At 43.6% G+C, this 24377-nt stretch overlaps 1 protein-coding gene across 1 annotated transcript in view; it reads left to right on the plus strand.

Moving 5' to 3' along the window:
* The window catches only part of LOC142490634 (stomatin-like), a 36390-nt gene that overhangs the window by 5329 nt on the left and 6684 nt on the right, over positions 1–24377 (plus strand). The window contains 4 exon segments of the mRNA XM_075593052.1: positions 961–1030; positions 13270–13317; positions 13320–13336; positions 23295–23498. Of these exon segments, the coding sequence (XP_075449167.1) occupies positions 961–1030; positions 13270–13317; positions 13320–13336; positions 23295–23498 (339 nt within the window).

Genomic DNA, 24377 nt, shown 5'->3' on the forward strand with positions numbered 1-24377 from the left:
CTACATTACGGTATCTCTAACTGTCCATGAAATGTCTGTAAATTTAATGTATTACCACTGTTCAGTAACGCAACCATGTATTATCATAACTCTGTGCCCAGGACATATTTGAAGACAAGAGGTAACTCTCAATGTAGCACTATCTTGTTAAACTGTTTCTGAAAAATAAAAAAATTAAAAACATTCTAGTTTTCTCAGAACAGCCCTAATTTGCACAGATTTCTAGGAAAACACAGTAGGCTATAAATTACTGTAGACAGCACAAAAAGCTTGTGAATATCACCAAAACAATGTTTTTTTGTTTTAAATCTTTTGAACTTCAAATATTCATCTGAAATGTCAAAAATCCACTGTAACAGAAGTTTGCCTAAAGAAATACATCACTATTGTGACCATGCAGTAAAATATGTTATTACAACTTACTGAGTTAAAAAGCTTGTTTTACATCTTGTAGTCATGACTTTTTCCTACTAGCTAAAATCACTATTTTCCAGATAACATTTTATTTAGTCACTCATACTGTACACCAGGGGTGCGCAAACTGGGGGGCGTGAGATTTTTCTGGGGGGGACGGCCCCACGCACTTCCCCAAGGCATTCAAATTGAATGCTGGTGGATCGCGTGGGGCTTCTGCAACTCCACTTACCGGGATTCGTAGGCTTGGTGTGTTGTGTCACCATGGCAACGCAGCGTCAAATGATGCAACAGGGTCATGTGATGTCACATGACCCGCAGCGCCATTTGACGCCTGTTGCCATGGCGACGTGACTTCACAAGATCCCGGCAAAAGGGGTAAGGGGTGCGCATACATGGGGATTGGGGGACCAGGCAAGGGGGGCACAGCTCAAATAGTTTGCGCACCCCTGCTGTACACTACTGTGGTTTTGTTTAAATATTAAATAGTGCAATTATATGTATAATAAGGTTCGAAAATTGTTTCATATTTTAATTATATTTTAGATTGTTCAAGAATATGAAAGAGCAGTAATCTTTCAATTGGGGAGAGTTAGATCTGGAGCAAAAGGACCCGGTATAGTATTATTATTTTATCTCTGACTGTTTAGCTCCAAGTTATTTCTTTATTCTTGTAGATTGATCCATTTATTTTTTTCCATGATAAGGAAACTTGAATCTTTGTGAGGTGTTTCAATGACACCCTTTTGTGTGCTGTCATGCTTGTTGAGCAGAAAGCAAGGCCTGAGCTCTCGGTAAAGCGCAATATGATTACTTGCCGATTGAGGAGGAGGGGGGGGAGGGTGGAACCTAATGTTGGGGAAAAGTGGGATGAGTAAGGCTAGGGAGAAAATGTGCATACCTCTTCAGATTCGGACCTGTAAGAAGTACAAGCAGCTCCAGAGCTGTGCAGATCTAGAAGCATCGACCAGAAGAGAAGCAGCAGAAGGAGATCAGTGGTTTCAGCAGAAGAGGCCGTCATGTTGGAGTCATGGTGGGCGGAAACAGAGAACAGGTGCAGCCTGGCAGATAGAGCGCATCCTGGGATGAGGAGAAGTAGCCATGGAGGCAGACCTACAAGGTATAGCCATGGTTGGAGGAGCGGCGGAAGCTGAACTGAGGAGCAGAGCCATGGCAGGATGAGCAGCAGAGGTAGGCCTGGAGGCAAGGACAACGGAGGAGCTGGAGAGGTAGCCGTCGAGGCAGACTGTGATGTAGGAGGGGCAGCGGACGTTGCTGGCGGCGGCGTGGTGGAGCAAGCACATGGTGGGGAATAGCATGGTTAGCCTGAGGTCTGGAGGATGCAGCCGATGCAGAGGTAACACGTGGCCTGTAGTGCTTGAACAGGGACATTGACGTCCCACCCCCCACAGCATCTAATGTGAGCAAGGCGAGGATAAAATATTAACATGGGGTGGGGAGGTCAAAAGTGCATGCAAGAGCCCCAGGTTGCCAATTTTATGGCTAGCAGCCGACAGGGCTTCTAAGAGGAGGGACTTCAAGGATGACGGGGCCTAGAGCAGGGTCCCAGTGTATAATTCAGGGGAGAAAGGGAGCAGTATGAGATGGGGGGAAGGGGGCTAGATGCCAGGGGCAGAATTTTTTCTTCTAGGGTTACACAGAAGGTAGCTTCCAGAGAAAGGCAGGGCAGGGCACCAGGAGCACAGGCTGATGTTTTGGCTGTATTTGGGGGGTGTACAGGCACGTGAAGTTGGGGCACAAGGCAATGGGAGTTCCACTGGTGCAGGCGGTAGTACGGCCTTCATGGGAGCTTTATGGGAGTTAATGATGAAATGGGCAAAATGGAGCAATACCTTCCCCCCGCAACCTTGGGTGGGGGGCTGGAGAAGTGGCGTGTAATGCTGTTGGGGGAGGTGTAGGGCAGAACATATTGCAGATATGGGCGGCGTGAGGGGGGGTAGCTGGCAGTGTTGTGCAGTTGAGGGCATGATGACGTGGTGGAAGTCAGATAGGGAGTTTCACCAGAGAATGGCAATGCATAAGCAGTGGAGGTTGGGATGTGGAGGCCATGGAACTGTGGATTTCGCTTATGAAACTACTTATGGATCTCCATTTCATGGGGGTGGGTGGCCTGCAGCATTCAGGGCAGTCAGCCTCATTGCGTAATGGAGTGTGCTGGTGGTTCAATGAGGCACAGTGTAAGTGGGGCCTCGGCTTCCCCTTCCGGCATGAGTGCAGACTTCATTACAGGGCCAGCCGTAGCCCTTGTGGGGCTCAAGGTGGCACGCTGGCAGCGGACCCTCTTGTAAAAATAGTTAAGGGTACTTACCCTGCCAGCCTAGGCGATTCTTTGAAGAGTGGCCGCCCTCCTGCAGCGTAGTGGCATAATGACATCACAGCATCATGGGATCATCGCGCCATTATTGCAACGCGGTGTCAGGTGATGTCAGAGCATCATTTCACATTGGGTCGCCATGATCACTCGACACTGCTGGAGGAGGTTCAGCTCTAGAGAAGGTAAGACCCCCCTCTCAACACACACCTTTCTCTCTCTTTCTCCCTCTCCCTCTTCCAGCTCCCTCCTCCGATCGGAAGTTGAATCTGCACCGACAGGGGGAGGGAGCACAGGGCCCCATGAAGGCACAAGCACAAGGCAACTGCCGTGCTCACCATGTCCTAAGGCTGGCCCTCTGCAGTAGGTTCGGGAGAGGTCATCCCGCAATAGTAAGTGCAGGATTTAGGAGGGGAGTAGGAGGAGAGTAGTCGGTGAGGCTGGGGCGAAGAGCGAGGACACCAGTGAGCGTAAAAAGGATGCTCGCTACCCCAATAGAGTGGCAGTAGGCATTATTAAAAGAGGGTTTTAGGGAGGGTTTTTGGATCCCGTGTGAGGAGGCGGGAGTGCCTCCTTGAGGAAGGAACCTTAAATCACTGGAGGTGCATCTTCAAGTTAAGGAAGGATGTGGATTTGGACAGGATGGCGGTGTGACGATATGGGTAATGAGGCTCTTATAATAAAGGTGGAGCCCAGCCATTGCCATATTGTCTGGATGAATATACAGGATTGCCCTGTATATACATCCTATTGTGATTCATCTGGCCAAATAAATTATGTTAAGGTGTATGCGTAAACCTTTATTTTCTGTGAAATATATTTGTGCTTGTGTAACTGGGTGTTTCTTTGTTCCCTGGGCATGCTAGGCTAGTAATACACTTAGACAGATAAGAGTCCTACCGCTCAACCTAATAATCATACATTATATGAAAGTAGTTATACTGAGGTGCAAATGGGATATGAATAAACTTAAAGCACATAAATGTTTCCCAAGTTGGGGAGACACACAAGATTCCCGTATATATGCACTCAGTGAGTGGGAGTCTTGTGTGTCTCCCTAACTAGGGAAACATTTATGTGCTTTTAGTAATACACTTAGCCAGCCTGCACGCCGAGAGATCAGGGTTTAGCTGATTCCATGACGAGGTTGAGGACAAGGAAGAGTGGAGAAGGGCCAGACTTCTTTCTAGAGCCATTACCTGCCCAGACAGAGACGCCTATCTCATCAAGAGAAAGCAGGTCAGCATTGAGAACATGGGCAGGTAGGCACTTTTATCATTGGCTGGTTTGTAATGCCCGCCCTCCTTCCCTCAGCCTCCCTGTCACACCCCCAAACCGAATTGGCCAACACAGATGAGCCCTCGCGCTGTGATTGGCCCAACACGCAGTATTTGAGCTGTGATTGGTTGTCCATCCCACCCCCCCAGTTTTTCATGATTTTCCAAAGGGGTGGTAATCTAGAAAAGGTGCAGCCGATATTCACTCCACAGACCTTGCTGAGGGTAGCGTGGAGATGGACTTAGCGGTGTACGGTTCTCTGAGGTTGTGCCAGAGACACTGGAAACTGAGTCTGCCTGCTATTCCTGAGCAGGAGAATGCCTGCCTGCATTTTGCATCTAGTGCTGCCTGGAGTTCCCTATCCCCCACAGGAGTGGAAGCTGCAACGGAATAAATATACTTTTATTTTATCTCCTTGTCCTGTCTGGTGCTTGATCTTGTGAAAGAGCCCTGGGGTCTCAGTGACAGGCAGGGCCATTTTAATTTTCCCCAGGTGAAGGTTTGAGGATGTGCCCATTGAGGGTAGTACCCAAAAAGGAGGAGGGATCGTTTCGACTCATTCACCACTTGTCCATTTGGGAGGGCCGGTTGGTGAATGACAGGATCGATATGGCATGGCATGCATCATTTCACAAAGAGCGGTAATTAATCAGGGAGGCAGGGGCATTGCTGGCAAAAGCAGACATTGAGTCTGCTTTCCGGTTGCTTCCGGTGCATCCTAAGTGCTTCCATCTGCTGGGTTGTAGCTTGGAGTGTCAGATTCTGATGGATGTGTCTCCCGATGAGGTGTGCAATTTATCGTTTTTACTTTCAAACATTCCGTTCTTTTTTGGAACGGTTGATGCGTGACGTCTCTAGGTTGCATAACATCTTGCACTATCTGGATGATTTTCTGCTGGTAGTAAACGCTGGTTTAAGGATTTGTGCTATATTGTTACTCAAGTTTCAGGAGGTAATGGAGTATTTTTGGGGTGCTGTTGGCTGAGTAGAAGACGGAGGGCCCCATGACCTGTCTTTCTTTCTTGGGCATCGAGGTGGATACGATTTGAAATGTTGTTTTGGCTGCCACAGAAGACATTGAGGAAGTTGGGGGAGAGATGGTGCGCAATTTCGTGGGGCTTAAGAGGGCAACACTTAAGGCAATTTCAATCTTTGCTGGGGCATTTGAATTTTTACAGCAAAAAACAAACCGTGGGGAACCCCACAGAAGAAAAAATCCTATTACAGCATGCTCCAAGTATACATATGAGTTGATATAAAATTAATGTTTTAATTGAAATAAGTTTAAAATTAAGGAGACATACAACTAGGCTCACAAAACTCTATTAGTTAATAGTTTATTAATAAAAAAACATAGCATGAACACAAGGTGCAACTTGGATTAACACATGAAATTTGATAACAAAGTAATTTGATAATTAATACATTGGTAATAGTATAGTAATATATTCTTTGCCCAAATTCTTGTTGGAAATTTAGGATGAAAGTTACTGTAATTAGGTATACAGTAGCATATTAATGACATTCCCAGAGTTCCGTAAAAGGGAGGAATATAATAGTAAAGCTGTTAGTATAGCAATGTACAGGGGAGGAGGGGTTAATGTTTGCAGTGCAGTTGTGGGAAAGGCTCTCCTTAGTATCAGTCACCTAGGTGATGGTGATATCTCTAATCCGTGGATGTAAAAGGTGATGTGATAGGCGTGTTTCCTTTCCTCCTTACCTCTGATATTAAAGAGGAGGCTATCATTGGAGTTTTACTGACCGTGATGTAATAGTCAGAGGAATAGTTTTAATGTTTTGCCTTCTGTAAATGTGCACGTTAGACACAGCACTTGTAGTAAAATAAAGTGCATTAAATTGATGTAGGTTACATACCCTGAGAACTGCGATATAAACTCCAAGAATTAAATAGGGAGAGAAAGAATGAAGAGAAAGTAAGAAATATATTGGGCAGTTTAAGCTAAAAGTAGCAATCAGTAAAACCGGAGGTACCTGTGCTGATCATGCAACTAATGAAAAAGCTCTGCTTCCTACTCAATAGTAAAACGGATCTATCTGACATACTTTAGTTAATAGTTTTGTATCCCAGATCCTCAGTCCCCAGACACAGGGTCTTTCCAAACTTCCTGCCTTTGCTACTCTGCTACCCCTGCCTCACGGCTGCTCATGGCTTGTGACATCACATTTTGTGACATGACCAGCATTTCAAATGGGAGGGAATGATCTGATGGCGGTACAGTCACCAGGTTTGATAAGGATGATGCAGAGTGATTTACTGTTTATATTGGCTGATCTGGGGAACTGCTTCTTGGTTTGGTTGGAGATAGCTCCCTGGGTTGTGTGGAGGGGGACTAGGAGTATGAAGGTGATTGAGTGCTCCAAGAGGAAGGTTTGCAAAATGATGGCTAGGTTTGTTATGGAGTTGGCGGTGTTGCTCTGAGACATATGGATCTGGATGGCAGGCAGGCCCGTTTAGTAGTGATTGGGTCCATATGTTGGACATGGGGAACTAAGTTTGCAGTCAGGCCTGGAGAAGGTTTAGTGGAGGTGGAAGGGTCAGTTTGAGTTAAATGACCATCCTGGTGGCAGGTACAGTAGGTGTTAGAGGGGGAAGGGAAAAAGTGGAAATTTGGCTCCTTGGGGAAGGTCTAAAGTACCTCCAGTGGTTGTTTTTGGGAAGGCGGAGTCATATTTGGCGGCGGGTATGGCAGTGACCTTCCAATGGTGGTGTTGTTTGGGGACCAAGAGCCTTGGGCGGCTACATTGCAAAGAGAGTTACAAGCCGGAGTATCCCTCAGGCTTATGGATAGTTTACGGAGCAACATAGCGGGGTACCCTCGTTTGTGCCTATATTCTGTATATTTGCAATAAAGCTGCAACCTGTTTCTCCCAAGCATGTGTCTGTGCATTATTTGATGAGTGGGGAGGGGGGGGAGTGGTTCAGGATGCACCCCCTGCCCCCAATGGTCGATGTGTAAGTAAGTCATGTGTCACCCTTTCTCACAGGTATTGCACCTTTACATTCTCTTTCCACATCTCTTGAGGCTCTATTAAAATGTTTTAATGTGAAATGGTTTCATCATGATGATAGAACAAAACAGTTTGAGGATACAAAGATTGACCCATGGAGATGATTATAATCCTTTGTTGATCTATTTTCTTGAATAAAAATTATTATTTCACTTTAAAAATATTTTCATTTGTTTAAGGAAGCTAGCACCATAAGTCATTGAATCCATGTAACTTTGTTTACATCACCAATAAAGAAACATTGAAGTTTTCTTCTTCAAAAATAAGTAGCCAAACTTTATTATAAGTGAAATTAGGTAATTCAGTTCTAGCCATTGGTGCATTGTCTTCTAACACATATTTTCTTTAAATATGAAGAAGTAAATATTAGGGGGTCACCACAGGTCCTGGAATCAAATTATCTGATACAAGCTATAGGCCTAGAGTCAAACTCCATTAGCTGGTTCAGATCAGCCATCTTTATTTTGTTTTGGAAATAAAAATGTTTAATTCAATAAAAGCACTAAATATCACTCAAATAAAAACATAAAAATGAGGGGATTAAGAAACCAGAGTCTACAAATGGCAAGTAAATATAATATGCAAACCTAACACCATGTTTAAAAGTTCCCAGTCAATCACATTTACATTAAGGTCCCTATTCATAATCTATTAATCTGTGAAGCACTTACATCAATAATGCTTTGTTAATGAGATAATAACCTTACAGGATACTGCATGAGTAAGTAAAACATTGCATTAAAAATACAAAATGAACTGTCACCAAGCCCTCTACAAGTTTAAGGCCCAGAATAGAAGTCCTGCACCTTTCCTGGAAATTAGAATTTATACTTAAGTAATAATACCCAAAGAACATGGCATTACTGGTCAATAATGCACTTGCTGGAAGAGTTCAAGGCTCGAGGCGAAGCAGAGGGACTTTAACCCAGACAGGGCATTATTGACCCCCCCCCCCCTCTATATACACAAACACACTGCAGTCCCCCCTACACACTGTGCAGCCCCTCCACACCCACAAACACAGAAACGCACTGCAGACACACACAGACACACACACCAAAACACACTGCAACCCTCCTCCACCATGTACGCCCACTGACACACACACACTGCAGCCCCCTCTACACCCACAAAATCACACTGCAGACACACACCAACAAAACAGACTGCTGCCCCATTCTACATCAACAAAACACACACCAGCAGCCCCCTCTGGACCCACTGCACCCCCAATGTAAACCCGCACACTGCAGACTCACACACACAACACTCTGCACCCCTCCTCCACCCACAAAACACACACTGAAGATACACACACTGCAGCCCCTCCTCTGCCCCCACAAAACACACAAACAGCAGACACACATACAAATCACTCTGCTGCCCCCTCTACACCCACAAAACACACACCAATAGAAGACACACACACACCAATAAAACAGTCTGCTGGCCCCCTTTACACCTACAAAACACACAGCAGACACACAAACTTTAACAGTGTTACTTCATTGCAGTATTGGCACAAGAGACAATAGCTATTGACTATATCTAATATTATGATTACTGTAGACGGACGTTCACAGAGGTACACAATTGGAGACTTTATAAGGTGAAATTATAATAGGCTTTATTGTGCCTTTTCCTTTTCATCAGGAAATCATCCAAACACAGGGAGGGGAACAAAGCTTCTATTCACTTGGGAGTATCTCTAGTGAAAATACCATGCAATTAATTCACAACTCCATAAGTCAAGCATGTCTCGCAGCCCCAAAACATATAGCATGAAATAAGCAGATATAAGCAGTCTCTTAATTATGAAAGTCTTATCTGTTTCTAGCTGTAGAGTAAGCTTCTCTGCTCTCCTGGAACCGCACCCGTGCGTGCACAGAAAATATCAGCATCCAGGTTTAGAAGTCTTATTTGGTGTCTTGCAATCAGCTATGCTGGGCAGAGCTCAAGACTGGTCAGCTCCAGAGATGTGTGATCTCTTGGTCAGACTCTCCTGGGAGTCTCAAGAACACTCCTTTGTCTCTCCAAAGGTCAGCTCTCAGTCAGAGCTAAGGAGTCACTTCCTGTCTCAACAGACAGGCTTTTGTAAGCAATCAGGCATGTGGTGTTTATTAATTGACTTCCAGCAGTTAACCACCACACTGCCAGATTAAAGGCACATTACTTGAACAGGGATTACTCCCCTGTTACATACCTCCCCTGTTTGTGGGAAGCTCGGGCTTGCTATGGCCAAAGCCCATCCTTCCACTCTCATTCTAGATATCTCAGTGACTTGAATGAGAATTGATGGAGGAAGAGAACCCTCAGTCCTGTTGGGATTGAAGCCCTTTCTCCAGTTTATTTGTGTCTCCTCCTGAAGGTGTTTGAGATCAGCACCCCTCAGTCGCTCGAGGAGGATTTTCTCCAAGTATAGTCTTTTTTCTACGTGCGCGGTCATGAGATTTCCCTCACGTCAGGTGCTCATCTTATTGTAGGCATACTGTATGGCAGCAGTTGTAGAGCGTTTAAAAACCGCCCTTTTCCCACTCAATGGGGTTGCTAGTTCAGCCCCTTTTAGATTAAGTTGCAATTCCACACCCACTTCCAGAGAATGTCCCATCTTTTCAGCTTCATCAGCTAAGGATTCTTCTGGTTTTAATTCAGCACGTGTACCTTCTTTTGTTGCCTGCTGGGTGGCTGAAGGTTTTGCTAGTGCTTGTTTAGGTGGTTCAAATTTTGCAACCTTGTCTTTCAGATGAGCGGTATTCCCAGCTCTCACTGTACCCTTGTCTTCATGGGTTTTTGAGGCTGTGGGATACTCACAGGGTCAATACTTGTCCTTGTAGGACTGTAATCTTATCCGCGAGAGACCATGTTTTTTGAGTGCGTCTTGCAAGTCTCTTTTCAGGGAATTTATCTGCATGCTTTGCTTTCTCTGAGCCTGCCTCTACATTTTTATTGCATTGTGGAGCACTATGAACTTCTTTGCTTGGGCCGCAGTTACTTGTTTCAGTTTCTGGACCTTCTTGTGCTCCCTTTTGTACCGCGTCACCTGGGTTCTAAGCTTGGCTTTTAGCATTGCTTTGGTGATGCTCAGGGTAGCCTTTAGTTTCTCATGCTGCTTTGCGGGGACATACTGGGTCATCAGACGTTCCTGCAGCACTTGAATTTCTTTAGCAGCCTGCAGCTTTTCTTCCTGCAGCGTTTGCTGCTTCTCCTCAACATAATGGAGGTGTGTACGCAGACCTTGCAGTTGGTTCTGCAGTCGGTGCTCTGCTTCAAACTTTTCCTTGACTTCTTCTGTCAACTGAAAATTTTCTTCTTTCAGTTTTAAGTTTTCTCTTTTTAATCTTGAATTTTCTCTTTTTTCAGTCTCTGTATTCTTCAGGGCTTCTTTGCAGTCCTCCTTCCATTTACGCACATCTGCTTTGAGAATGACACTCTCCTGGCGTGAGATTTCCTTCTCTATGTTGAGGTTCTGAAGCTCCTTCTGAGAGACTTTGAGATCTGTATCAAGATTACCAATAGTTTCTTTAGCAATGTCCAGCTCCTCAGTGAGACTGTGTAGTTCCTTTCTGGAAACTTCCAGGTCTGTGCGGCAGCTGTTGGTCTCATGGTGTGAGGCATCAAGCTCTATACGAAGAGTGTGAACCTCTTGCTGGAAGACTGTCATCTGCTTCAGTGCCTCCTCATACTTCCGCTTTAGCGTAGCCACCATTTTATCCGATTGGCTCAGCTTTTCATCCATGGCGGAAATAGTAGCCTTTGCAGTATCTAGCTCAGTCTTGAGATCCTCCAATTCTGTCTTGGCCACAGAGTAAATTGCGAGCACAGTCTTCTGTAGCTCAGCATTATTTTTTCTCTCCCTTCCCAATTCTTCACAGAGCAGATCACAGTCATGCCTGGCAATTTTCAGGGCGTCTTCAGGGCTGGTCAAGGGATCGTCACTCACTGGTTCCGGCTCCGCTTCCCTGGGATGACTGGTTTAGGGTTCCTCACTGTTGGCACCGGACAGACACTTCTTTGGGGTACACGACTTCTGCCTTGGGCCCTCTGGATATTCGGTTAACCGCGGGACGAATTCTCCATTTTCTCTAGGCTGCAGGGCAACTCGTCCCCCTTTTCCTCCACAGGATCTGCGGACGTGTCTGTTCCTTCCACGGTAAGTGAAGAACTGCTTTTCTTTTTCCGTCTTTTTGATTTGGATGACACCGTCCCTTCAGGGATATTGGGGTCTCCATCTTCATTTGAAATTTTAGCGGCTTCATTATATACGCCAGGCTTTTCTTGCAGTTGCTTTAGCTGACAGAAATATTGGGTGATCTGCTGCTCCCGCTCTGTCTCCTGCTGATCATATTCGTCATCAAAGGGAGCGGTCTTTTCTGTTCGTGCCGAGTTCAGGCACCCCCACCATTCTTGGGGTGTTTTGTGGGTGTGACTCGGTTCGGGTTCCCCGTAAGAGATGTCTTCCTCTTTATTGGACTGGAAGGGCCACTCTTCCGTGGGGTAGGGTTCATTACAGGAACGCTGCAACTTGTCCTCCACTTTTAGGCTATCAGGTGTAATTTTCTTCCTGACCTCAGGAGGCACTATTGCAGCTGTTGCCACTGTATTTGCTAGAACCCCCAATTGTGGTAGTCCTACAGATGGGCATATTTTGCTTGTGGAGGTCGTAGCTCTCACAGGCATCTCTGTAGACTTTCTTTCTTGGGAAATTTTTTTTTTCAATATCAGCAGTACTGTGCATGCATTTTCTCTTATCAGGTATACAAGATGTGCAGTTGCTAGGTAAAAAAAAGTCTATTTGCTCTACACCATTTACTTGCTAGGTGCAATCTCTCCGCTTCAGCAACAGAATTTGGTTTTCTGCCTGAGTTCAGTAATTTTCAGTCTCATCTTTGGGTATTATGGCATTCACACTTCACACTTTGGGTGTCTGTTTTTGCTCCCAAGATATATATAGGCAGACTTTTTTACTTGCAGAAAAAAAACAGTCTTTCATTCCCGGCAGGGTGACTCAACACTCAGCATTTGTTTGCTAAAAATTCCCCTGCTTCAGCACAGTCTTGTATCAATTTTCACACTTTTCTGCATATACTCCATTCACAGCTGGTAGCCCTATGCGGTGTGGCAACCTTTATTTGCAAAATCAGTATCACTCGTGGGTCACCATCTGTATTCACTGCTTCAGCGAAACTTTTGAAAACAACAAACACCTATCCCTTTTTAAGGGCTGACTCACTTCTTGAACCCTGACTATGGCTGGAAGGCAAAACCCCTATTTCAATGACCATATTACACTTTGTGATAGGCAAAATAAGGTTTAGCTACTTCAGCAGTCTTTCTCCTCTAGGGATTGGGGCAAAGAGTCCATCTGTGGTTTTGTAAGTTTCAGTGCAGTGTGGTTTCAGTGGTGTGTCCCTTTAACTCTGATCTCTGCTGCATGAGGTTTTTTTTTCTAAGTTGCTTGTAGGCAAAAAGCATAAAAAAAATTTCACATAAAAATCTCCGGTCCTTTTTAACTACAAAGACACCTCTTGTCCCACCTCGGACACCATATGTAGACGGATGTTCACAGTGGTACACAATTGGAGACTTTATAAGGTGAAATTATAATAGGCTTTATTGTGCCTTTTCCTTCTCATCAGGAAATCATCCAAACACAGGGGGGGGGGATCAAAGCTTCTATTCACTTGGGAGTATCTCTAGTGAAAATACCATGCAATTAATTTACAACTCCATAAGTCAAGCATGTCTCGCAGCCCCAAAACATATAGCATGAAATAAGCAGATATAAGCAGTCTCTTAATTATGAAAGTCTTATCTGTTTCTTGCTGTAGAGTAAGCTTCTCTGCTCTCCTGGAACCGCACCCGTGCGTGCACAGAAAATATCAGCATCCAGGTTTAGAAGTCTTATTTGGTGTCTTGCAATCATCTATGCTGGGCAGAGCTCAAGACCGGTCAGCTCCAGAGATGTGTGTTCTCTTGGTCAGACTCTCCTGGGAGTCTCAAGAACACTCCTCTGTCTCTCCAATGGTCAGCTCTCAGTCAGAGCTAAGGAGTCACTTCCTGTCTCAACAGACAGGCTTTTGTAATCAATCAGGCAGGTGGTGTTTATTAATTGACTACCAGCAGTTAACCACCACACTGCCATATTAAAGGCACATTACTTGAACAGGGATTACTCCCCTGTTACAATTACCTTACTAAAACAAATATTTTTTTAGGCATTTTCTGGATACTACCTTGCACCGATGACTTCTGTCGTGTTGATTTGCTGTTCCTCCTCAGGAAGTAATTAGTCATCCATAATAAGATAGCCTTCATGTAACTGGTTAAAAAATGTTAAATGTAAATGTTGCAGCATGCTCAGAATAATTTAGTACGAACAAACATTCACGTCTCAGATGAAACGTACGGTTTGCAGCATAAAGCTCCTTATTAGAATGTACTGAGGCAGCACTACAGGAATATGTATATAGCCAGGTCCCCCTTTTCAGAGCTGACCCCCTCCTTCTTCAGCGCACAGCCGCCACGCGCGAGGCAGTACGGGGGCAGGTGCGCGAGCAGCACGCTACCTTAGAGAGCAGGCCGGTTGCCGGGTACGCAAGCGGGCCGGTTGCTAGGGACGCGAGCGGGCCGGTTGCCAGGGACACGATCAGGCCGTTGCTAGGGCCGCGGTCGCATCGTGAGTTTCCCGGAGGCTCGGAGTGAAGGAAGCCGCCATTACGAGGACTGTTGCGCATGCGCAGGAGCCAGATAGCGCGGGAGGCCCACAGACAGCTCGCACATGCTCAGTGCAGGACTGTCAGCCCCCAGGGTGCATAGGGGCAGAGCCACATGACCCCAGGGAGCCAATAGGGCTGGAGGATGACCCTGCAGGAGCAAGTGGATACATTGTGTGGGTTTGGCACTACGCAGTTAGTCAGAGCCAGGAGCAGCCAAGGGAAGGAGGTAGGGTACAGGAGTCAGTGACTCCCTGTACTAGGCCAGTAACCCCCAAGACCCGAGATAGCCCTGAGTCATCCAGTAGAGTAAGTGTTGCCAGGAATAGCCCTCAGGTTAGGTACCCTGTCACTTACGTCAGTTGGAGCTGGGAGCAGAAGGGGAAGGAAGGGTGTAGGGATCGAGTGAAGCTCCTGCACCACGTAAGGTCCCCCATATCCCAGGTAGGCCCCAACTCCCCACCATGCTAGTGGGCAATTGACAAGGGACAGGCCTAGTATAGGGACGCTGCCCTTAGGGTCATGAGGTGGCTTATTGTCCGGTTATAGCGGTCAGTGCTGTGAGGGCGGACAAGAGGGCCTAACGTTAGGTTGCAGTGCGTTGCTGCCAGGATTAGGAGAGGTTAGGTAGTGTGGGTGCAGGGGGTCAGGGATCCCCCTGCGTAGGATAGGCTACCCCGTAGGCCCTAGGAGTTTCCCCTTAAGCCATTCTAGGTTGCTGTGCTGTAGGGACGGCCTATAGTACAGCGAGTGTCACGTTAGTTCACGGAGTCAGTTAGGGACTCCCTTGACGCTACGCATCCGTGCAGAAGGTTGGGCGCAGTTCTTCGTTGCGGCTGCAGAGGCTATCCTGGCTGGATCTCCCCGGACGGTGGATCCAGTCCGTCGGCAGGAACTCGACGGATCCTTTGCGAAGCCGTTGCCGATCCGAGCACTGGAGTGCTCGGCAGGTACTTTAGAACCACAAGTGCACCAACGGGCCCATTAGTTCAATAGTGACTGCGCAGTCACCCATATCCTCTCTCTGCAAGAGTGCGGGACATTGGGTGGGGATCAAATGGACACGGGGTGGGATCACCCGGTGTAGGGGAAGCGTCCTGTGAGCTGCCTTAGTTAGTGTCGCCTCTAGAGAGGGACACCAGTTATTATGTTGACAGTATATGTGTCTTATGTTCCTAAGTAAACGGTATTGGTTATTATACATTACGGTGTGCGAGTTATTTGTATATTGTCCTGCGAGGATCACTCCCCCTCTGGTGGGAGCCATCACAGGTGGAGGCGCTGCACCGAGTACGAGGTTACTCTTATTATTACTATAATTGCCCCAGGTTCCCCGTGCCGGAAGCTCAGCCCTCCTGAGAGCCTAACAGGTAAAGCACCACACCTGGTAACACTGTATGTTCTCTGCACCCACACTATATCTGAGATTGGGTGGGGTGTAATAATATTTATATCATCTACATCTACATCTTCAACCCACATTGATCCGCGGCAGGATGAAGGCCTCCCCAATGATCTTCCAGGTACTGTGGTTGAAGCCTCTATTCTGCACGATGCTGCAACAATTTTTCTAATTTTATCATCCCATCTTATTTCTGGTGTTGGTCTTTTAATTTCCCTTTGAATCCAGTCGAGTATGTTTGTCCAACCATGGTCATTTCTTGTCAATAATTATCTATGCTCTTCAATGTGTATGGTATGTCGTTATAGGATATATCGATTTTTCAATAAAGGAAAATTGTATTTTGTATGAAATCCTGAGGTAAATTTTTTTCTAGGATTTTCATTGGTTAGATTTTGTTAGACATTTGTTAGAACAAATGTGCCCATCTCCTCAACTGTCTCCTGCTTTGCACTAGAGAGAGGGGGTAGACAGGTGAATTTGGTATAAGCTGTTTTCAGGGATGTATAACACTTGGTTTTGCGCCGCTTGGTGTCACTGTCGCACAGTGTCAGAAGGAGAGGTTACAATGAGATTAGATTTATGTATTTTTTTTAAAATAGTATGAGAAAGAAAAAATAAACACTGAATAGAGAAGGGTGGGCATTAATTGACATTATTCACTTTGATTATTTTGTATTCACTGATATATCACTTTAAATATAATTTTAAATAACAGAGTTATCACTTATTTGTTAATGAAACTGATATGGTTGAAGGTTAATTTTATTCATTTAAATAATATATAATTAGTAGTGCAGATTTTTTCACTTTTGTCACATAGAGGACGAGGAACCTCATTGAATGCTGACTTCAGTTGGTAACATGTGCCACAATTCATGTATTGCCTGATTACATCATTTTTTCTGTACGTGCATTTATCACCACCTTCACTTTTTTCAATATAATTTGAATTGATTACACTAATAGTTGTGCGCTGGTTGTTCTTTTTTTTTTCCTATTTAGTCCCTGTATGTGCCTGTATCACAGTCACTAAAACAATAAATAGATATGATATCTTTCACGAGAACATGCTTTTTCTGGGATTTTAACACAATCAGTAATTAATTCTATGGTGACCATGGTTACTGAGCCCACTGTTTATATTATTATCATTATTATTACTATGAATATATTATCATGCATTTTATCTTGTATAAAATACCCAGCTTTAATAAAATCTTCGCCAATTCTCTGGGAAGATGACTCATGTCTGTGCTCCATATACACAGAAATATACAGTATGTGACTTTCTAAAGCGCTGAAGTAGATTAGGGCAAAGCACAACTGTCTAGCATGTTTTTGGTGCTTAGACATAAAACACAAACAGGTAATGATTTGCAGGCTTCTCAAGTAGTTAAAATATAGCACTGTGATAAAGACCCAATATTTGTATTTGTTGATTACTTGTAGATTTCTCAATAATTATTTACAATTTGTTGCGAACAAAAGCGAAGTATTTGACATTTAATTGTGGATCATAGTTTGGAATCTAAAGAAATCCGAAGAGGTATTAATAAATATTGGCCTGTCTTAAATTTGGATCCTGTTTCAGGTAAAGTTGATAATTAATTGCCTGAAGTGGGGTATAGAAACCACTTTGCAAAACTCCTAATAGCTTGAGGGATACAGAAACAGTGTAAATAACACATCGGGTTAGAAAATATCAAAGTCTTTCCCCTTGCAAACACTGTAAAGCATGTACTGTAAACATTTGGGATCTATAATAGAATTTAAAAGCACAGTGACATGGAATACTTATCATATTAATGCTAGAATTACTTGCGTGTCCAAGAATGTTATTGATTTGTTGGAATGTGTTTGTATGTATGGGTTTTTAAAATGATTATTATTAAATAGTATGCATTTTTACATTATTTAGAACTTTGGGCCTCATGCAGAGAGCAGCGCTAACAGGGAAACCGCATGTTTTGCCGAAATCTGCCTTTAGAAGGCAGATAATGGCGAGTTTTAAAAAAAGCGCCATTTTTTTTTCTTCTGAAACTCGCCGCGCGGCTGGAGAGAACCTAAATCTCTCCAGTGTTGAAAACGGCCGTATTCAGAGAGCCGCGAATGCCATCTAGTGGCTGTTTGCGCCAAAAAATGGCGCGATTTTCAACATTTTGCTTCGCCAGCAAGAAGCGCTCGGCGGCCGGTGGGAGAGAAAAAAAAAAACGCGATTTTTTCCCCACTAGTTTCAACAGCGCTCATATCGCTGGTTGAAACTCTCCATATGCAGACAGGATTCTAAATGCAGTTTTATGCAATTTCTGCATATGGAGAAAAAAACTCTCCATTAAAGCTACATTTTATTCCCCTCTCCAATTTTAAATAGCGCTGCTCTCTGCATGAGGCCCTTTGATCCTTATCCGTTGACAGTAACTATTTATATAGTTATTTACTATGAGTCTGTATTGATTCATGTTAATTAATTTACTTAGTAGGTATCCTTCAGATGTACATGTATTTGAGCAATAATGCAACTCTGGATTGGTACGATGAACAGATGTAGCAAACGTAATTGCAACCCGTGGCACGATGCAGTGGGACATACACAGCGCACCAGCAGGATAAGCAACCCCAATCAGTTTTGAATCAGCCACGTGCAAGAAAGAGGTGTGGCTATTGCGTTATTTCACCTATGGAAGCACGCCAGAGATTGCCATAATGCATGGTATATGCAGGACATATTTGTATTAGTTTCCATAGTTGTATTTGACGATTTTGCACTTTAATATTTATGCAGTCGCTACAATGTGAGTTTGCACTTTTTTTGCACTAAACTTCACTTTGTAAATAATTGGTGTATTTTTATTGTAATCAGGTGGGTATTAACCCCTGCAGTGCCATTAGCTCCTGTCACCTCCGTTGCCACGGACCCTCTGGCACTGATGGATCACGTGACTACTTATACAACCACTAACAAGCACATTCACATATCAGATAGGTCCAAAAGCCTAATCCCATAATCACACCGCATACTGGATAGTGCCTATAGTTGGCGGCAGTGGCTCAGTTTGAAGTTTGGGAGCCTGGTTAAAATCCCAGGGTCAGATCCTTGTTGTGACCTTGGGCAAGTCACTTTATCTCCCTATGCCTCAGACACCAAACATTATATTGTATGCTCTATGTGTTAGTGATTCGTGTCTGCAAAATTCTATGTGCAGTGCGGCATACAAGATCACCATTATACAAGAAGAAAAAACAATTGTAATTATTATTATAACTAAAATAAATCTATGCCTGCCATCTGGTGGCCTTCTGTGGTAACACAATTTTATATGTAAAGTGGATTTCAGTTTTAAGTACTGAGTTTTAGTCTGTACAGGCATACCCCGCTTTTAGTACACTCACTTTAAGTACACTCGCGAGTAAGTACATATCGCCCAATAGGCAAACGCCAGCTCACGCATGCGCCTGTCATCACGCCCTGAACAGCAATACCGGCTCCCTACCTGTACCGATGCTGTGCGCAAGCGGGGAGACTATAGAGCCTGTTACACAAGCGCTATTTACATCAGTTATACACGTATGTGACGATTGCAGTCCAGTACATGCATCGATAAGTGGGAAAAAGGGAGTGCTTCACTTTAAGTACATTTTCGCTTTACATACATACTACGGTCCCATTGCATACGTTAATGCGGGGTATGCCTGTAAAATACTCTGTATGGTGCAGTTTATGTTTTACTAAAATTCTGGTTCATCCCAGAATTCAATTTCCTGTTGTGTTGGGGGGTGAGGGAGCAAGCATATTCGCTCCATGAGCATATATGAAAATGGTCATGTACAAAAAAGGCCATGGAACTTGACAAGATAATAACTTTAAAAAAGTGTTGCTTATTGTGGAAGGCAACTATAAAAGAGCTGATGCATTGCTGGCCCATTTGGCAGGAAAATGATTACCGTTCCTTTATTGGGCCTTCTGCAATTATTCTTTCCTTCCTTTTTGCACTGTCGAAATATTTCCAGGCAAATTTGGGGCGTTTATCACAGAAAAAGCTGTTTTAGCTGTGTGATGACATACGATGAAAACAGGAGACACTGAGAAATCAATTTAAATAAAATACAGATTCCAACCTGTGGTGTGATAGCCTTGCCCCTTTTTGACGAATAGCTGATTCAAGACAATGGCCGCTTGTCACGCTGATACGTTGTCTATGTCTTGCTGCAGCACACCATAATTTGCAATAACATTGCCTACATCTGTATGCTTTGCTGTGCTTTGCTGCACACATACAATTATATGTAGCGCACTTTCCCCCCCACCCCCTGAGAGATGTGTGGCTATGGTGTGATTGTTTACCTGTGGCTCAGCGGAGGCCTGAGCCTCCGCTGCTGGGAGCCTGGGGTGTACCTGAGTTGACAATCGTTATTGCCTCCACCTGTATGGGATTCTACTATGTAAGATAACCCCATACAGGAACCCCATGCAATAAAACACACGTTAGTTAAACATAACAGTTTTACTTCCCAGAGACATACATATGTTATACACGACCACCGCGGTCACGCACGACCGTACCCTCCAACACCCTTCATGTCCTACGCCTGTTACACAGTCCACCCAAAGTACCTAAGGGCCCTTGGGCACCCAATCACCCTAGTGTCCACCAGGAACCACCCACCCAAGTGTGTGAGACAGCGTTGCCCCACTAAGGTGTAGAGTTGGTGCCCGTATGGAGTTGAGGTACTTGCCAGGTGCTCCAGCACCTGGGCGCGCCGATGCAGCAAGATGGGATCCACGGATCCAGAATGGTGAACTGTGACGCCTCCTCCTCTACGGTGGGTGGGTCCCGTGTGGATTGTACCACCTTTAATAGTCTCTTGCAGTAGCAGGTGTCTGGTCCCAGACCACCTGAGGCCTGGATGCAGCCACGTCTTGGCTTGGTCCCTATCACTGGGGCTACAGGGGCAGTGTCCCTATCTACTAGGCTGTCCCTGCAGCAGCCACAAGCTGAAAGTGGAGTCGGGGCCTAACATGGCATATCTGGCCTAGTGCAGGTGCCACAGACACCTGCACACACAACCTACCCCTTCCTTGTCCCAGCTCTGACTGATGGTGCGGTCTCAGCATGTGAAATGTATCCTTTGCTGTCCAGGGGGAAAGCTGTAGCCCTATTGGCTGTGGGGCATCACATGTTCTTCAGCCCTATGGCCTTCTGGGGGCTGTAGTCCCCGCGGAGTGTCTCCTCTACTGGCCATCTACTCTGCGCATGGGCGATTCACTGCGCGCATACGCGACACACTATCCATTTATGAAACTACGAATTGGGTATTGTTTTTGTGCTACTGATGATATGGCCTGTTTATCCATTTTCATATGATTACATGCCTTGCACTTCCCGCATTTATAATCAATCGCAAAGGTTAAAAAAAAGTAAGACATTTTTCTTTGTTACAGTATAACAAAAAGATTAATAGATCTGGAAAAGTGAAAAATGAAGTCTGTTTAGCCAAAAGAATACCATCTTTCATTACACAATTTAATAGAGCACATGGCTCAATGGGACTTTTAATTAAATCAAGACCTGATATAGTTTTCAGGAAGGACCAGAATTTAAAGGAAATACTTGCCCCCAGTCAGGTTAAAACTGCTAGTAAAATGCCCATGGATATTAAAACACAACTTGGTTTCAAGGGGAATTATAAATGCGGGAAATGCAAGGTATGTAATCATATGAAAATGAATAAACAGGCCATATCATCAGTAGCACAAAAACAATACCCAATTCATAGTTTCATAAATGGCCCGACACCACATGTTTTGGGAAAACAAAGAGGGTACTGAAAATAAGGATACCAGAGCACTTGCGGAATATTAAAAACATTCCAAAAATGGTAGGACAGCCCTTAAAACCACTTCTTAAAACATTTTCAAGATGTTCACAGATGTGACTCTAGTTCTTTGAAATTTATGGGTATAGAAAGTATTCCAAAAACAGAAAGACAAGGAAATAGAGAATTATCCTAGCTGAAAAGAGAACAATTTTAGATAATTAGATTGTAAGCTCCTCGGGGCAGGGACTCCTCTTCCTTAATGTTATGTTTGTCTAAAGCACTTATTCCCATGATCTGTTATTTATATTATCTGTTATTTATTCGATTACCACATGTATTACTACTGTGAAGCGCTATGTACATTAATGGCGCTATATAAATAAAGACATACAATACAATATACACTATTGAGTCTAAGTATCCGAAAGGGTTTAATGAAATGATTGAATTAACCCCATTTCTTAGATAAATGAGCATGGGGTGAATCATTCATCTTATTCTGATGAACACCATAAATTTGTTACTGTATTTCCATATTGTTTAATAGTAATTTTAATTGTATTTTATTCAATTTTTAATATGAATTTTATATATTTATATTGAAGTTTATTATGTTGTTGTTTTTGTTATTTATCATATGATTCATTATATTTTGATCATCTTCACATCATCTTCACATCCGCATTATTATAGGTTCTGCTTATATACATTCCTGGTTAAGTAATTACATTTATTGAGCACTTTATATTTGGTATTGTATTCATATATGCATTTACACTAATATGGTATTAAGGTACTTTCTGCACTTTAAGTTCTTTTGCACTATAATAATGACCATATTGAATTTCATGGCTGTTAATTTATTAATATTATATTCATTGTTTGTTTATAAGTTTCACGGGGTGTTGGTTTATAGCACACAGTCATGTAGGCTTACTGACTAGCATATTGCGTGTCATGAGTAGACCAGTGTGTTGTTTCTATGGGTTATTTCTGGTACTTAATGTGCATGAGCCGCCTCTATCGTGACCTCCTGACCAAGCACGTTGTTGCGAAACGCGTGGAGGTCACAAGAGGCAGCTCTGCGCACTCACCCATTGGCAGGAATGAGACAACCAGGAAGCGCCAGGGGAGATACTTTCTTGCAGTGTGTTCATGCAGTCCGGATAATTCGCATGCTCACATGGCACCCGCTGCCGCTTATGGTCAGTACGAGTTCCCTTCATTGTGGTTTTAAATCAACTTTCCCTCAGACCTTCATCAGTGGATGTTTAGCTGGGTTATTCTTGATTTAATATTGTTTTTTTTTAATGTATTTCTGTGATTATGCTTCATAGAAGCTTTGTTTGGTTGGCATCCTTATTTTTGGAGAAACCATACACATTTTTCAAATGTCATATGTGTTTATGTAATCATTTTGTGTCAATGAGTGGTCTTCTGACCTAATATAAAATTATACACTGGCGACACACTTTATTCGAGCTCGGCTAGTCCCACGAATTCGGGTATACTCGGGTGTATTGAGGTTTGTGACTGTTTTCTGCCCGAGTGCATTGCGTTATTTTCCAGGCAGGGATTGAAGCATTTTATTCCCGCTGGCTGCAATACTGCACAGTATATTTATATATACTGCATTACAATTCATGAATTTATGCCATCTGGTAGACACGCGAAGCATTGCAGCCTATTAAATCCTAATCATTATCATTTAACAGATCAGCCGCCTGTCAGCCAGGCATGAACCATGGCTGGGAAGGCAAACGCAACGGGGCTTGTCAGAGGTGAGGAGCGGCGCATTCCAGGTATCTGCCAGGTACAAACTGGGTATTTGCTCGAATAAAGTGTGTCGCAGCAGTACATATATTTCTTACTAATCCGTGGTGCGCTTGTGTGCATTGTTTTCTTTTTTCCTTTTGGAGCGCTCTCAAGGGAGCTCTCCTTGTTTAGGAGCATTTGAGGAGTGGCTCCTTACTCTAACAGCTGCAAACGGATTAGAGCTGATTTTAGAAGACAGCACGAGCGCAGGAACCTTTTTTTCTAACTTTTGCTACTGCTATTTGATCTTTATGTACACAGTTGTATTCACTCTATTTAAAAAAAATAAAATTTATAGACTTCCCTCATCTTTGGGAGCTGTCCCTTTCTGGGATTTTCCAATGTGAAACCCCCCCCTGTTCGGGCTCGGTAGCAACTTCCATCGTTCGCCGTGCCCACGCAGTGACCTTGCACGGGACTTCTGTCCCAGCTCTCCCCCCCTGTCGAGTTTGAGAGCCCTCATTTAAATGAATATATTGTCTATTCACAGGTTCTAACCAAGGACTCTGTAACCATCATGGTTGATGCCGTTGTGTTTTACTGCATTTTTAATCCGACAGTTTCAATCATTAAAGTGGACAATGCCAACCAGGCAACTCAAATGTTGACCCAGACTACATTAAGAAACATGTTAGGCACCAAAAGTCTTATAGAAATTCTTACAGACCGCGAAGAGATGGCTGATCAAATGGGCGTAAGTAATACCATTTCATTTATGTATTTATTAATGTCTGCGATCTGATTACATGAATGCCAACAGAAATAGATGAACATGTTTGCATTGCTGTGGTAATAAAAATTAAAACAGTATATAATATTTTTATTTTCTGGTTAGATTACTAAATTAGGTGCAAAAATGTGTTTCTGTTAACTAACCGTTACCACCAGAGTGAAACTGCCCAAAATAAATTAGAAAAATGTTCATTTATTTTTTTCAATTCGATTCCCTAAACCTCAAAGGGCTTGTAAAGTTGCCAAATTAGTAAGCTGTCCGCAAAATATGACAAGACAGTGAGTGAAACATGGTGTGTGCCTCATTTATAGTCTCAGCATTAAGCCAACAAGTGATTTGAGAGAATTTCGCAAACTAATCCAGCGATAGAGAATTTTGCAAATAAGGATATAAAATGAAACTGCAATGTCTATTGACTAAATACACGGTGAATCGTCTGTGAACCATGACTGAGCCTCTGCTTTTTTCACATAGAAAAAAGGACCAATTTTGCATAGTTCACAATCTTATGCTAGAGGTTTGCACATCTCAGTGTGCCACAAACTACTGCATTCCATGATCAAATCTGCAATATAATGGATAAAAATACCACTTGTGAGCACATTCACATGTCTCACAGGTCTGCAACCCTATCTTTTCACATTATCTCTTAACAAGCAATGCTTCGACTGCAACCAGGAATTCTGGGTCATGACATGCTAATGAGCACTCAGTGTGTGACTTTTTTTTACTCGCCATAACTTGTTTTGTGTTTAATATAATATTTTTTTTATTATTATATCCATTAGTAGGGCACTCTTTTAACTCCCCAAATATTTGCTGAATCATGCTGTGAATTAT

The sequence above is a fragment of the Ascaphus truei genome, chromosome 3 (assembly GCF_040206685.1).
Source record: "Ascaphus truei isolate aAscTru1 chromosome 3, aAscTru1.hap1, whole genome shotgun sequence".
NCBI classification, from domain to species: domain Eukaryota; kingdom Metazoa; phylum Chordata; class Amphibia; order Anura; family Ascaphidae; genus Ascaphus; species Ascaphus truei.